Genomic DNA, 15,524 nt, shown 5'->3' on the forward strand with positions numbered 1-15,524 from the left:
TCTTCCAGCCTGAATTTTCAGTGTTTCTTGGTCTGTTGTACACTGAGGTAATCTGAGGAAGCTGCCCAAAAATGAGAAGCCATTGTGGGTTCGCTGGAAGAGGGATGCATGTCAAGCAAGGATTTTCAAAGCCAGCATGCTCCCTACATCCAGAAATCTTTCATCTGGCCTTCTTGCCTTTAAAAGGCTTCTGCACTCTCCCAGAAACTAGTTGGTCTCTTAGCCCAGCTGGGAGTAGGTTTCCAAAGAGTTAAACGTCACTGAAGAACCATATTTAGATGAATCTTGGTACTTTAATAACACAAAGAAATGGACTGCCTTAATCAGAGTATTCTCAAAGCTGCGTGCTTCCAGAGTGAGATAAGAGAGTCCAGGGAATGACAGGGAGGAAGGAAAGGAACAGATGCCTCAGTGTGCTTACAGATCCTGGCTAGCTGTAAAGAATCGAGTTGCTGAAATGAAACTAATGTAATCTGCTTCTTAGTGACTAGTCCAAGCAAACCCTGCTGACTCCTGTGCTAATTCCCTGTTCCTTTCTTGCAGGTATCTCCACTCCTGGGAATGATAACAGGGACACTCATCTTGATATTTGTACCTGCTGCTAAAAGAGGAAATGTTGAACAACTTGGGGGACAGCTGAAGGCTCGGACCTCATGGCTAAGAGACATGAAAGCACTGATTAGAAAGTAAGAGCACTGTAGTAAAAAGCACGCTTTGCCTCTAATGCTTAATTGGAACATCCAATGGCCTGTTCTTCTTAGCACTGTGAGACTGGAAAGTGACAACTTGCAGGGAGTTGCAGGAAGCTTAGTCTGTGGACCTAGGAAAGAAAAGTTACATTTTCAGAAGTTATCGACTGCAGTGACAATGATGGATTCCAACTTTTGCTCTAACCTTTCCAAGATTGAGATCTAGGAAAGCATCTGCTTTGTTTGGCTCATACTTCAGACAAATCAAGGCTTTTGAAGTGTAGAAATTGCTGTGTTCCTCTATTAATTATTGTGCCACTGTTGTTCAGACACTTAGATCCTTTTTCTTCCTTGAAAGAGCTACTCCGCTGAGGGGAAAAAGAGAGTTAAATGACAGAGCAATTTAAGAGGAGAAAATACACAAAAGCTTGCACTACATGCCAAGTTTAACTATCTATGTTTATACAACCACATGTGACTGAATGCACAAGCACTGAATGTGTTTGGGTGCTTGTATATGTGCATAAAAGATCGCATGCTCACAAGTGTTTAAGCAGCTGTACTTGCTTCCAGAAAGCTTGCCTGTGAATGTGCAAATACTTGCACTTGTGAACTCAGTGTTACATTGGAATTCTGATGGGAAATTTGTGGTGTCCTTCATTTCTAGAACTGCTGGCTAGAATGCCTTCTTGGTATTGTCATCCAGTATCAAAGGACTATGAAAATTGATGATGGTTAATTTATCGATATTTCTATATTACTTATTTTGGTAGTTTACTCAAGTAGTAATCATATGGTGGCATGGACAGGGAGGGAGAAGTGAAACTTGTCATCCAGATTAACAGATGGTATTACAGTGAAAGCCCTGTAGATTGCACATCATGTCTTAGTGACTAAGTACGGATTGTCTTCTGAAATGATCCCATGAAAAATGGTCTCTATGAAGCACCTCTGAAGAAATAAGTACATTATTATCAATGGAGCATCATGTATGAAGAAATATTCCATGCCTCTTATTCTCCATTGCTTTGTACCTTGTATTGTCTCTGCCCTTTGGCAAAGGGAGGTGGCTGGTATGGGGAAAGCACTGGTTCCTGTCCTGGGGCTCCTGCTTTTTCACTTCTCCCACTAAACCTTCTCTTGGTTTTGCCTCTTGCGTCTCCACAGCCGCAGCTACGTGTTCTCATCGTTGGCCACCTCAGCTGTCTCCTTTGCCACAGGGGCGCTTGGCATGTGGATCCCTCTCTACCTTCACAGAGCACAGGTCGTGCAGAAGACAGCAGAGACCTGCAACTCACAGCCCTGCAGCACCAAAGATAGGTGAGATTCATACTCTGCTGATTTAAAGAGGGGGAAAAGGGGGTGGAGGCTTATTTACCAGAGGAAACAGGCAAGTCCCACAGAGTCAAGTTACTAGAATGTCTGTAATTTCCTCTAGGTCTTTGCAACAATGATAGGAAATGCTGGGATTGTAAACTAGGTTTTATTTCTCTTCTTCATTGCATGAAGTCAAACTGAGGGAGAAGCAATGACCTCAGCACTGTCTTAGTTCCCAGGCTATGGTGTAGAAGTAGAAAAGAGACTTTTGCCTTTGCCTTAGAGGATGTTTGGAGAGCTGAGAATTTGGTTTCTTAAGACCCATACTTATCTGTGATAGCAGCAGAATAAGCTGGCAGGTTGGGTAGCCACAGTGGTGGCTATAATTCAGAGGTTGGACTGGTTCCCCTAAAGGCTGCAGGGACTAACACTGAAGACTTTTGTTTCTGCATGAGAGAGGACTTCACTGTGTTTCATTGCTCTATATACTACTGTGTATGCTGAGTTTTGCTGAAGAATGGTGCAGAGATCTGGGACACTTTGGTCTGGAGTGCTTGATGTTATACAGTGGTTTGGTTTTTCAGTCCCAGTTATATAATATCACTTGCAGCACATAAGCTATGAAAAATAATTCATTGCTTTGTGCTTTACCGTGATGGCACAAAACATAAAATGCTAAAAAAGCATTTCTCCAGGTGAATAAAAGATAAGAAAAACTGCCTTTTGTCAGCTTTTTAGCTTGTGAGGGGAAAAATAACATTAGGAAAACCTTCTTGCTCTAGCTGACACAATCCCATCTCAAGTAAACTACTTAGTGGTTTGGAGTACCATCAACTAGAGAGCCCAGCGGGCAGTCTCAGTCTATTCTGCAAAAATGCAGTGAGCAGAAAATACAGCTCCAGTCTGAGTGCCCATCTGCTGTTTACAAAGAGAAGTTTTCCACTCCTGGATGACACCTATATTTTGAGCTGCCCTGAAGCTACTGTGGTGTAGCTGCCAAAGCCTCTGTAATACAAGTCCTGCACACACAATATGGAGAATCCTTGACAGCTCCTGGCTCTTTAAATTTAAATTAACACATTTCAAATGTTTAACCTAACAGCAAAAGAAGGCTTTTTTGAAGTGGTCTGAAAGGAGTTAGAAGGTCGAAGTATGTTGAAAGTCACTGGTAGAGTCTTGTTAGGTTTCGTTTCCCTTAAGCTTCCTAGTGCCTGTTCTGTCCATGATTTCCCCTTTCATGATCAATGTGCAGGTTTAATTAGTTTTGTGCATACATAATTAGCTGTACAATGCACTTCACGGGAAGCTCAGTTCCACACAAAGAAGCAGTATGAGGCCTTTGCACCTCTTTCCATGTTGATCAATGCCTGTGTACAAGGCTGAATTTGATATGCTGTGTTTTTCTTAATTGCAGGGGAAGAGTGCTAGAATCACAAGTACTCAGTGGGGGAGCTCATTTGTGTTATTTGAAATTTGCAAAGCCAATGTGCAGATTTCCATTAGTCAGTTTACCCTAATAATTTGTTCAAAGACCATGCCCATTTTTTGGAAAAACTCCAAAAAAACCCCTGTCTCTTTTTTTCTTCTTCTTTTTTTTTTTTTTTTTTTTAATAGCTTGATCTTCGGAGCAATCACATGCTTCACTGGTTTCCTGGGTGTAATCACAGGGGCAGGGGCAACCAAATGGTGCCGGTTAAAAACCCAGCGAGCTGATCCTCTTGTCTGTGCTGTTGGCATGCTAGGATCAGCCATCTTCATCTGTCTGATCTTCGTTGCTGCCAAGAGCAGCATTGTGGGAGCCTATGTAAGTATAATCCTTTGCATACACCAGTCTCACTCTTACTGTCTCTACCAAACTCCTTAGAAGATTGTGAGATGTTGGTCTTGCTTTTCTGCTTCTGAATGTCCTTCATTTTGCCCCCTTGGCATTTTGGCACTATCTAGATGTGCCTGGAGGGAAAATGGTATCTCAGCTGCTTATCCCTGCTTACTAACTGTCGTCAGGATTCAGAGCTGGGGAGTTAGCACATGCATGGAAACCCACAGTTCCCTGCCTTTGGGTTGTTCTATCTGTACCTCTATCCATACCTCTATTGCTCTTGCCTCATGTCTTGGTACAGGAAAATTGGCTGCTTCCCTTGCAATAAGGATATTGTAGCTGCAGTGGTACCGAATTATAATTACAGTATAATTTGTCTGTGGGCATGTGTTTGGCTACCTATGAGTACCATTAATTTCCATAACTAGGTAGCTTGCTGCAGACCAATATTAATTACCATGTAATTTCAATTTGTTGTTATCTGTATTGCCATAGCACCTGGAAGTCCTAGTCATAGTCCAGGAACCCACAATACTTGATGCTGCACAAATGCAGATTAGAATACGGCTCCTCCCTGTATGTTTGTAATTGAAGTATGTAAAAAGACATCAGATAGATCCAGACAAATAGACTGAAGGGAAAAGGAAAAACTCAAGTATAATCATCTAGCCTCAGGCTAGAATCTTGCTTTCAGTAGAGAGTAGAAATCCAGTACACTGAAGAGGTCTCAGGTTCCTTTTCAATGTAATAGAGAGAAGCCTGGGACCTGGGAGTTTTTGAAGGGAAGGCATGAGGTGGTTGGAGTAGAGGGATAATTTCTGAAAGTCCACCCTTTGCTTCCACACAGCAGTGCACGCTCCACACAGCAAGGAGAGTTCATATACAGTTAACCAACCAACCAACCAATCTATGGCGGTTCCTCGTTCCTCTATATTTCTAGCACTAGCCTAGTCATGGTTGTTTTCTGAGTATTTCAATAGCTGTCATCGTTATGGGGACACACAGGAAGAAAGAGTGAAAGTTTAAAAACATTAAGACAGAACCTAGAATGCCTACTCTGGCTATCTAGAAAGTGTCAGAAGGAGATTCAGTCTTCTGGTTTGTGGCATGGTCTAGAACTAACCTTAGATTCAGCAGAAAAATGATCACCTCAGACAACCAGCAAGAGGGTGTTACTGGTTGGCGAAGCATTAACCCTCCTGTCATTGTCAGCCATCTCCGAGTGAAGAGACCTGTCACATCCCTCCACCTGCCCCTCCCCTCCACCTCTTTGGGCAGCCAGACCTGTGATTTTCTCCTGTCTCAGACCTGATGACAGACAGACATGTTCATTTGTGCTGTTTAGTCTCTTTATACAGAAAGTCCTCCCTTTCTAAGCTGGAAATACTGTTTTCAAAAATTTTGCAACAAATGGTGGTTATTGGTCTCATTTTCATCTTTTTTTCCTTAGGTTTTTTGGTTTGTTTTTTTTAATAGCCATATGACTATTCTGCATTATGTAAATATGTAAATATAGATGGTATTATTTAACCAGTCTTTGAAACAATTTATTTTGTTATGCATGAGCAGTAAATCTGATAAAGAGTCAATGATTTGCAAAGTAAGTTATATCTGCATATGGAGGGGGTACGAAGAATATAAGCCTATTTGCTGATGCTGTTAGGCTGAAGCATATATTTGTTGCAGGTAACACTGCCTCTCCGTAGCCCTAAATACACTCTCTCTGCTGCTGGGAACCTGATGCATAGGAAGCAGATTAAGAGTCCAGTTAATGTGCCAACTGGGGAATCAGAGATCTGACCTCTCTTTATAGATTCCACATGTGACAGTGGGCAAGTTGTTTAACTTTGTTTTGCCTCTGCAAAAATGAAGATTCTTAACTTACAAAGGGTCAGGGTAGCTTAGATCATTAGTGTTTGTAAATGACTTGGAGTTCGATGATCTGTGGCCAGGCCATCCACTATAAATTAATATAAACAGAAAACAGTGACACAACATCTGTTGCCGTTGCTGTTCCGTGTTACAGGTGCTAACCCAACTGAGAGAACAGGTCTGTGTTGGAGCTACCAATGTCTCATAACACAAGGTATTATCATGGTGGTGCTATATATCAGCTGAATTGACTTTTCAAGGCAAATTTCAAACACGAGCCCTTGTTTTTCCATGCCATTCAATGCTATTGCAATCTTACAGACTTCCAGAGTGTCTAATTCCCTTGTATTTCACTAGGAGACCTGTCTTGCAAGGTTGCATGGCGGAGCAGTTTCTCATTACTCTCTGTTTTAACTCTCATTGGTCCCAAATGAAGGAGAGACTGTTCTCTGACTCTGGAGTTGGAACACCTAGATATAGTGGACAGCATGATGGACTAGGTTACCTTCCTTATCTCAAAATCCATGGTAATAGCTTGTTCTGGAAAGAATGTGGTAAAATTTATGGGTGGTTTTTCTCATCTCTCATAGCTTCCTTGACAGCTGTCTCCTGGCTCTCATCCTGAAACAGCATCCTTGAGTTCTGTATGACTGTGAAAGGCAAGAGCAATGTTCTGGTCTGTTCCTCAACAGGGTGGTATTTGCAGACCTTCTGTGCTGTGACTGTCCTTAGCCCTCTCTCAGTGATCACACCATGCTAAAATTGGTTACTGGTTTTGGACCCCCCCATTGGCTCAGAGCCTTGAAATTATCGCTTGCAAGCATTTAGATGGGTCCCCATGAGATGGTGTTCTCTCACACTGAGCTGTGTTGCCGTCAGATCTCCACCTCCCTCCCTGCTCTAGTTATTAGTCGTGAGTTTTTAATGTCAACTGATACTGGCATGAGCTTAAATGAAGCGTTCAGCACTCCAGCAAGAATCAGCAGAGCCCTTGCTTTTTAATTTCTTGGCTTTTGGGGTTTTGTGTTTTGGGGTTTTTTTGAAAAGACCTGCATATCCATTAGCGTGATCACGTTGTCCCTTACAAGCTGTCAACTGTCTGCTCTCTTCTTCCCCTGAACATGCGTACTTTTTCTCCCCTGCTCAGTCCTGTCTTGCAGGTGGTTTTGGTCCCTGAGGACAGCTGCTATTCCAGTTCTGTAGCAGCCAGTCCTACCTGGAGAAGGCAGACAAATTTATTTTTTCCATCCAATCTTTACATACTAATCCAGTGAATTATTGGCAGTGGTAGAAGTGGCTGGAAAGGTGGAATAAAACAGCATTCTATATCACTTAGCTGCCCAGACACTTGTATTTCTATCTTTTACTGTCTTGCTTGGCTGTATAGTCCAATCAGTTTTGACTCTGGTTTCCTTGCAGCATGTGGATTTGTGCGTTGTAGTCCAGTGCCTTTTAGGTGCCACTCTTTCTGAAATATGTACTCTTTGAAATGCTGGTTTTCAAACCTGTCTCTTGAAACCCATTGGCTGTATGGCATCATTGTATCACACTACTCAGACATTTCAACAGCAGATTTTACACTAGCTTAAATCTCCAAATGACTGGAGAAGAGGGGCTTTGCTTTGCCTTCCTTTTGACACTGTTCCAAGTTATTGTTGTACCTCAATTCCAACATCTATTTCAATTCCTCAAAGACATTTTATGATCTTGCAGAAACAGCAAATCCCAGGGTAAAACTTTGCCATAGAACTTTTACAACACCCCAGTCTCAACTCCAGGGACTTCCTGTTGACATGATGTTGGTGACTTACCCACTTTTGAGGCATCGATGTTGCCCAACACTGAGATGGCGTTAGACTTGCTTCACATTCAAGAGTACATGTGGGAGTCTTACCCACCATTTCAGAGAGAAATACAAACAATGAAGATGTAGACAGGTATGCTCTTTGCAAATAGCCATGGAAGGAGTTTATAACTTGCTTAGATCTTGCTGGGAGAGCTGCTGGTGTGACCACTCTGAAACCTACTTTATTTATAATTTTTTGGTAATCAGAATTTTCTAACTGATCACATAAACAGAAAGACTTGAGGGGAACATAACTTCTATCGACTCATCACAGATGAGCAGCGGGACACCAAATGGAGATGGTGAGATATTATGCAACACAGCTGGATTCAGAAGAGGATATATCTGTAGAGCTGAAACCTCAGTGCAAAATGAGGCTTCCAATACTGTGTGAGGAGCCAAAACTGTGACCATTTCAGGAGCTATTGATCTGTTCTGGAGCCTGCCCTATTTGCAGTAAGCATCCCTAGAGTCTCTCCCCAGCAGAAATGCCACATATCCTCATATGCCCTTCGCAGCGGATGAACTCATTGTTATAAATCCCTATTAGCAGCTGAAGGACAGACTTTTTTTGTCAGTATCTTTTGTCCTACTTTTTTGATCTTGTTCCTCGTTTCCTTTTACCGGTATCCACATATTAAGCACGTATTTCATGGAAACCTATTGGGTGAAATACACATTCAACAATTCAAAGCTGGTGCGCTCTGAAGTTTGTAGCATTTCAGGGATTTATTTATAGGACTCGTGCTGAATTCCTGCAGAAGGGGACAAGTTTTACTTGCTGCTTGTAACAATTCATATGTGTATTATGTGTATGTAATTCATACAACCTTAAGGCAAGCAGTTGCCTGTTCGCAATACTGTATAAACAGGCAGGGCATGTTAATGCCGTATTCAGAAGTGTGATTACATCTTTCCCAAGCTCAATTTAATCTATCCAGCCACAGAACCCCAGCAACAGCAGCTGCAAAGCTGCAGTAGGACAGATTTCAGAGCAGGTCCTGAGAGCCCACCTGGGGCTCTGGTATGCCCTTGCTACATGACACATGGCTTCAACTGCTGTCAGCACCTTGATTCATTGGGTCCGCGTTTCTTAGCTTGGCAGTTGTCATTTCCAGTGAGAGCCAAGTTCAGGGCAGACCAGTGCACAGTGGGAAAATGGAAAGAGGAGGTTTCCTAGCTGGCCAGCTGGGCCATAATGTCTGGCTCGGACACCATCATAGAGGAAGCAGAACCAGTCACAAAAAGAAGGGATAGGGAGGGAGAACTTGTGGGAAACAAAGATGATTTTAGAAACAAATAGAGGAAGCTTTCTGTAGGTCAATGCGTACGACATGCTAAATAAAGCAAACTATTCCTGGCAGTGAGTGACATGATGGTCTGAGGGGTTTAGGCAATCTCAACCGGTGTGTGGGAAAGACAATTGCGGTGGTCGCATCATGCCATAGCTGCCAATCTTGCAGTTCCTCCTCCCATCCCAAACTGCCCCTGTGTAAGCAACGGGGACCGGGGCAGTGGCCGCGACTGTCAGCCCATTAAAGCTCACAAGAACACCACAAAATGACATCCATCCGAATGTTTCCTCAGAGCAAAGCGTACTGTGTATTTCTTGCCAGCTTTGTTTCATTAATGAACTGCAGCCTATTCAACATAACAAAAACTGAACATAAGGCAATTAAAAAGGGAATCTTGAATTACCAGAATCTAAATCTCCATGCCTGTTATCCCCAGCTACCAACAGGGATTACAGAAGTAATGTTTTCTCTCTAGATGCCACAAAAAGAAATGGGTTAGCTGGGCAAAAAGCAACCTTTTGCGGGGGGGGTTAACGGAGTTTTGCTTGCAGCCTTACTGGTGGGAAATGGGAGACCTGTTTTTTCCAATTCTGGTTATTTAAGTAGCTTTTCGTCTATGTGTTCTGGTCTTCATAATACACAAAGGAAGAGGGAAATGTGTGTGTGGAAGATTTTCTATCCTTTTTTTTTCATCCTGTTGAACCTACATTTCTTTGCTAAATTGTTAACATACAGTATAAAAGCAATTGAAATATGAATAAAAATCTTTTTGATGGAGACAGTGTTCCTCTTGAAGCCATGTCACACTTGCTCCATTGGACTCAGTTTGATGAACATGTAGTGATGAGGCCAGGTTAAACTTGTTTCTCCTCTTGATCATTTCCAGTTCTTCAACTGCTATAACTGTTTGTAGAACCATTTAGTGAACTGCACCAGAGAAATTATTTGGGTTAAAAATAAGCAAAACAAGCCTGTCTTCCCCTACTTCCCCCCAACAAAAGATTCTTTGCCCCATCTCAGTTTCCTGCTCTGAATCCTTGCTTGGCCCCAATGTACCAGCACAGCTGAGAAGGCAGTATGAGATGGGAGTAAGTGAGGAGGGAGTGCCAGAGGTGGAAAGGATATGTGGTGGCTGTTCATACCACACCACCACAAAAAGAAGCTCTCATCCCACTACATACACAGGGCTTTTAATGTATCTTGTTGACCATCTCCACAAAGTCAAGACTAAGATTTCACCGTAAGACACTGTTGTTGCAAACCCCATGCTTAAGTCCTGTCTTGACCGTATGTAGATATTACTAATGTAATGCCTGGGTTGTTATAGTGCCTAGACCTATGCCCCGCTCAAAAAGGACAGCAGTATGCTATCGGGGAGGGATCTTGCACATAGTGGGTAGAGAACCTCATCTGGTTTGCTGCAGTGCTTAACACGTAACTTGATTCCTAGTGATGAAAATGACTGTTTTGGGGAGTTATGGCCTTCTTGCCTTTTCTAACTGGCTTTTTGGAACAGAATGATGCAAGTATGGAAGCTCAGGGCTGTCTCTTCTTGCTGGTTTCTCATGTTCTTCTGTAACCAAATGTGTCAGCCTTCTCTTTAGCTGCTCTGTAGATCATAAACAGTTTACACTAATGCAGTTGCAGGCCAACCCTCTAGAGCTCTCATAAAAGTATATAAATGGTTTTCTAATATTCAGGATAAACCACAACAGTAACAAGGAGTGTGTTGTGTAGGTTTGAGACAAATAAGCAACAAAGGAAAGTTTGTGACAGGTTATTTTTCCTTTGAATGTCGAATGAATAAATATTCTCCTTTTTGTGTGTTTTGTTACAACAGATTTGCATTTTTATCGGAGAAACTCTTCTGTTTTCAAACTGGGCTATCACAGCAGACATACTAATGGTGAGTGTACTTTGGAGCAGCATCTTTCTTTTCTGGTGGCCAGAGCAGTTTGTCAGCTTGCAAGAACAACCTGAAGTTCACAATTTCTTCCAAATGCCTAGCCTCTACTTCAGCCTATTCTTTTTTTTTTTTTTTTTTTTTAACTTGCTGAAAAGGAAAGTGAGAGAGAGAGAGAAAAAAAAAAAGATTCCTCTTGTCCTTTGTTCTGAGCACTAGGGAGCGGAGATGTCCAGAAAGGGCACCATTACTGAATTCAAATAGTTTCCCCAAATTTTAAGTATTAGCACAAAACCTCACATGCAATGAAATCAGCCAACATTTCCTAATAGTCAGCACATTAGTGGATTTTGTTATCAATAACTCAGCTTTGTTCTGCAATAGGAAATCCTTCCCTCCCTCCCTCCTCTGACCACAAAGGCAGCCATCTACCTCTCTCTTTGGCTGAACTCCAGCAAACCTACCATTCAACACATACACAATAGAAAACCACCTCTGGGAGAGGAGAGAGGAAAAGAAAGTATAAAGAATTTTTGGACTATGTCCACCTTGTCCAAGAGGAAGCTGTCAGGGACTTTTCACCTTATGTCCTTCATTTTCTATTCTTTCTCCACTGTAGAGCTTTTTAAGTCTTTCAAATCAGCAAGCTGACCTCAGCAACTAGATTTTCATATGAAATAATCTGGACATTTGTTAGAGAGCCTTGCATGTTTTTTAGATGCTTCCATCAGAGATGTACAGAGCTTATGAAAGATACTGTATGTTGAAGTCCCATTGTGAGCAAGGTTACTTGTTGCTTATTGTATGAAAAAGAAACTAAGGCACAGAACCATTATGGGACTTGCCCGAGGTCTTTTGGCAGCTTGTTGGCAGAACTAAAAATATAATTGGTCTGGCATCAGTAGAAAACTCCCTTGACTTGTATTGCTTGTGCAAACATCAACGAGAAAATAATCTGGCTCAATATTCCTAGATGTAAAGATAATGGTGTTGATATATTGATTCAGCAAAGAACTTCAAGCTTCTGCTTAAGTTCTGTTTATGATTTAAGTTCAAGGTTGTGTTTATTTTTTAAGATAGCTCTGTAGTTGCCGTAACTGCATTGCCTGATGAACTTTCAATCTTTAACTCATTTGTGCAGAGAACGCTTTGGGAGGTGGGGTGGTTAATTCCACTTCTCTCAGATATGAATAAAGCACAGAGAAACAAAGGTTATCAGTGTACTTCGGTAGCATTAGATAGCTTTTAATTACCGAGGTTCATTCCTCCTACCAGTTTAGCTTTAGTGTGATAAGCTCTGCAGGTGCTGAACAGGTGGTTACACTGCACTTACATGCATTTTGCAGCTTGTACTGAGTTCAAGGGTGCCGTGGCCGTTCGTTTAGTGGTATCTCAACACTTTGACAGATGTGCAGTCTACAGACAGCTGTGTTGAGGAAGAAATTATAGTACAATATTTGTAGTTGCTCGTTACTGCCTCCTGCCAGAGCTTCCTGTCGCATCCTGCCTTTGGCTGTGATGTTCCCAAGTGCTCCCAACTCTCTCTGGTCAGAATTAGCTGATGGGCTTAAATAGCAGATCTTTTATATCCTCACTAGCATTGGCTGAAACAGGTAAGAGCTTGGCCGTGGAGCACATCTGCAGTGAACAGCAGTGACTCTCAAAGAGCAGCTGAGGTAGTCATCTCTGCTGCCAACACAATGCAGCTGGAGGGAGGGTACTTGCTGGACATGGTCAAGGTCCTTCAGAAAATCTGTGCGAGAGAGAGAGCTGAAGCTTGACATACTCAAGCTAACCCCAAAAGACGTTTTTCAACCCAACTACTTGGTTATATCAAGTGTACTAAGGATGCCATCATTGTCCCATTTCAATTACTGAGATTTTTTGTGTTGATTTCAATGTGACTTAAGTATCCTGTAGATTTTTAATAGCTTTTGTAGGGTTTGCCATCTGTATTACCAGCATCCTATAGTCAGTTGCATTTTGTAGGGATGCATTTGCAGTTATTCACGTTGCTTTAGTGCAAAAGAACTCCATAAGAAATGATTGGAAACATTTGGAAATAATTTCTTAGTTCCAATTTCCAAAACATGGGAAAGAAACGAAAGCCATGTTAAAAATTGGATTTTGTAATTGATGCCAACTCTTAAGCTAGCTGTTTTCTTGTCTGTTTAGAAAAATGAACTGAGTGTCATATATAATGCCCAGCTTAATGTATTATCAGCACAAGTAGACTTGTAAAAGTGCTGTACAAATAAATGTAAACATCCACTTGGATCAATGCAAGTCTATCAACAGATGGTCTGAGGTGCATTCATGTTACACAAGGGGTTTGAGAGGATGTTTAGTCAGACAATAGGTGAGAGACAGGGCTATAACCATGTTTGACAGACAGCTTTATAAGAAGTCCTAACCAGAGAAAGGTGTGGATATGCTTTAGCGAGATGCACTTTACATGTTTGGCAAATTAATTTCTACTGATTACTATTTATTTGGTGTAATCAGAAGTGTGTCTGTTCTTGCCTGAGGCTGGTAAGGAGTTTAAAAGCATTATTAGAGTAAGCTTAACAACACTTTCATCATATACATAAATATTATCCTGTTTTCATGGATAAAAAGCTCTCAAATCTGGCTAAACACTATTCCTACTGATTTCATTATGCCAGAAGTGAGGCTTTTTGGAAACTACTTCCCAAATGATTTATCATAGCTCTTCCAAGATTTACAGATCTCATGGCTGCCTAAGAGCCCTATCAGGCAAGTTGGTAAGCATTTTCAGAGGTTTTGCAAGTTTAATTTCTTTGGCAAAACAAGGATGTTTGCTTATTATCTTCAAATTTAATTGTTGGCTCTTCATAGCTTCGTGCTTCCATTGCATCTACTGTTCTTGCCAGTGTAACGGTCGGTGTGCAGCTCCTCAAATTGTCTGCAGTAAAAGGTGCTGAGTGCTAGGTTTGATAAACTGTCAGCACTGCAGAATGTACTGCACTGCCTGAGATTTTGAAAGGCTGATATTTTTTCCAAATGCAAATTTGTACAAAACAGGCCTTATTCTCCTGAGCACAACTCCAAATCTCCTCCCAAGCACATGCTCAGATGGTGCTTAGGGAAGAGGGGAATGTTTCTGATGGAGCATGCTAATTATGAAACAGATTTTATCAGCCATCTTTGCAAATTGGCCTCAAAATTACCAGAACCCCAAAGCAGCATTAAAACTGCCTTGTAACAGCAGTAATGAATGAGCTTCAGTGCAGCAGGCAAGTGTGTAACGTTCTGAGACATGCTGAGTGCTTGGGACTTTGTGGAATCTGGTCCTAATAGTGGGGGTTTTCCTCCATAGCATATCTCACTCAGAAATAAAGATGTTGGACAGAGGCTTGGTGGCATTTCTGTGTAAGAGCCAGCAGGAAATTTAAAGGGCCTCAGCTATTGTGATCACAGTCTGTTTAGGTCTTTGCTGAGAAAAGCCATCCTCCAGTTAATGCAGAGTCATGACACTCATGCAAAAAAATGCTCTGCATATTTCTTTTTTCTTTTAAAACATTAGTTCTTTTTAAATGGTCATGAGCTGCCTTGGAGGAGCTGCTTTAATGTTTTGCTGTAGAGTCAAAGTCTTTTAGGCTTGAAACAGTCATAGACTGGTGCTCAGCTGTGCTATAGGCATGGAGGAATGTTGCTTTTGTTCTGATTAGGTTCCTTACGAATAAAAAACAATTATTTATGTAGTATAAAATACTGCCTTATTTTTACAGCCGAAGATAAACAGCGTTTCTGGAAGTTCTCATTGTTGCTTGTCTCAGTGTGCCTGCACACATCAGTAATCTGAGTGCTGTGGTTTAGATTTAAGGCAGGGTGAGGAGTGCCTTTGAATGAAGGTACACAGCCCACTTCAAACAGTTGAGCACAGCCCTGACCAGGAAGGATGGGCCAAGGGGCATCTCGGCAGTTCTGTGGGCCAAGGGCTGCAGATGGATGTGTACTGCTCCATGTTGTGCTGTCATCTGGAGACCAGGTCAGCCACCTTTTACTTCATTTAAAAGTGTTTTTTTTAGACAGCGTCCGCCTAGGTCGAGTGAAGGGTCTCTCTGAGGCTGGTTTCTCTGGATCACAGCCTTTGCCTCTTCCAAGCAGTAGTTACAGCAGGGACACCTGGACTATTTCCAGGCTCTGTCAGTGGCTAGAACAGGGTTAGCACGTGTTTTCTTTGCCTTTGGTGCTGAAAGAGGCCAATATGCATTGTCGTGAAGATTACTGTCTGACCCAGAAAGGGTAGCAAAGTGTTTTAGAGTTTTCTGTCAAAGATTAGACATAAACATCAGAACTTACCTCTTTGGCACATGCTCTTTTACTGGGAGAAGGGTGATCTCTCCTTGGCTTTCCTGGTTAATTTATAGCAGACCAACTCATTCTGCTGGTTTCGCTACAGGAAGGGGATGTCAGCAGTAAACCATGGCCTTTCTGAACCTCTATTTAAAGAGCAGAGGTTTGCCAAAGCTGCTTGGTCAGCCCTCCTGCCCATCCTCTGTGCTGTGCTGTGTTCTGCCTCTGAACCTGGAGTCAGAGATGAGCCAGGACGATCCCACGGACTTCCACCCCGGCTGCTGTGGCTCTCCCACCTCCAGTTTCTGTGGGATGTTCAAACCAGACCATGTATGGTTTGAATTTAGGTCTATTTTAGTATCAAAATGGCCATTTAAAGCTGTAATTTACTGCTGTCTTCCTAGAACAGTAGATAATGTTTGCTCCCAACTACTTCCTTTCCATCAGAATAAAATGCTTTTCA

At 42.0% G+C, this 15,524-nt stretch overlaps 1 protein-coding gene across 2 annotated transcripts in view; it reads left to right on the forward strand.

Moving 5' to 3' along the window:
* The window catches only part of LOC104314634 (SPNS lysolipid transporter 2, sphingosine-1-phosphate), a 141,782-nt gene that overhangs the window by 90,213 nt on the left and 36,045 nt on the right, over positions 1 to 15,524 (forward strand). For both annotated transcript variants that reach the window (XR_011326093.1, XM_069791467.1), the window contains exons 6-9: positions 544 to 686; positions 1,857 to 2,009; positions 3,621 to 3,810; positions 10,679 to 10,744. Coding sequence is in view for 1 of the 2 variants with exons in the window: in XM_069791467.1 (XP_069647568.1) it covers positions 544 to 686; positions 1,857 to 2,009; positions 3,621 to 3,810; positions 10,679 to 10,744 (552 nt within the window). In the remaining variant the exon portion in view is untranslated. The remainder of the gene's footprint in view (positions 1 to 543; positions 687 to 1,856; positions 2,010 to 3,620; positions 3,811 to 10,678; positions 10,745 to 15,524) is intronic.

Source organism: Haliaeetus albicilla, chromosome 9 (assembly GCF_947461875.1).
Source record: "Haliaeetus albicilla chromosome 9, bHalAlb1.1, whole genome shotgun sequence".
NCBI lineage: Eukaryota > Metazoa > Chordata > Aves > Accipitriformes > Accipitridae > Haliaeetus > Haliaeetus albicilla.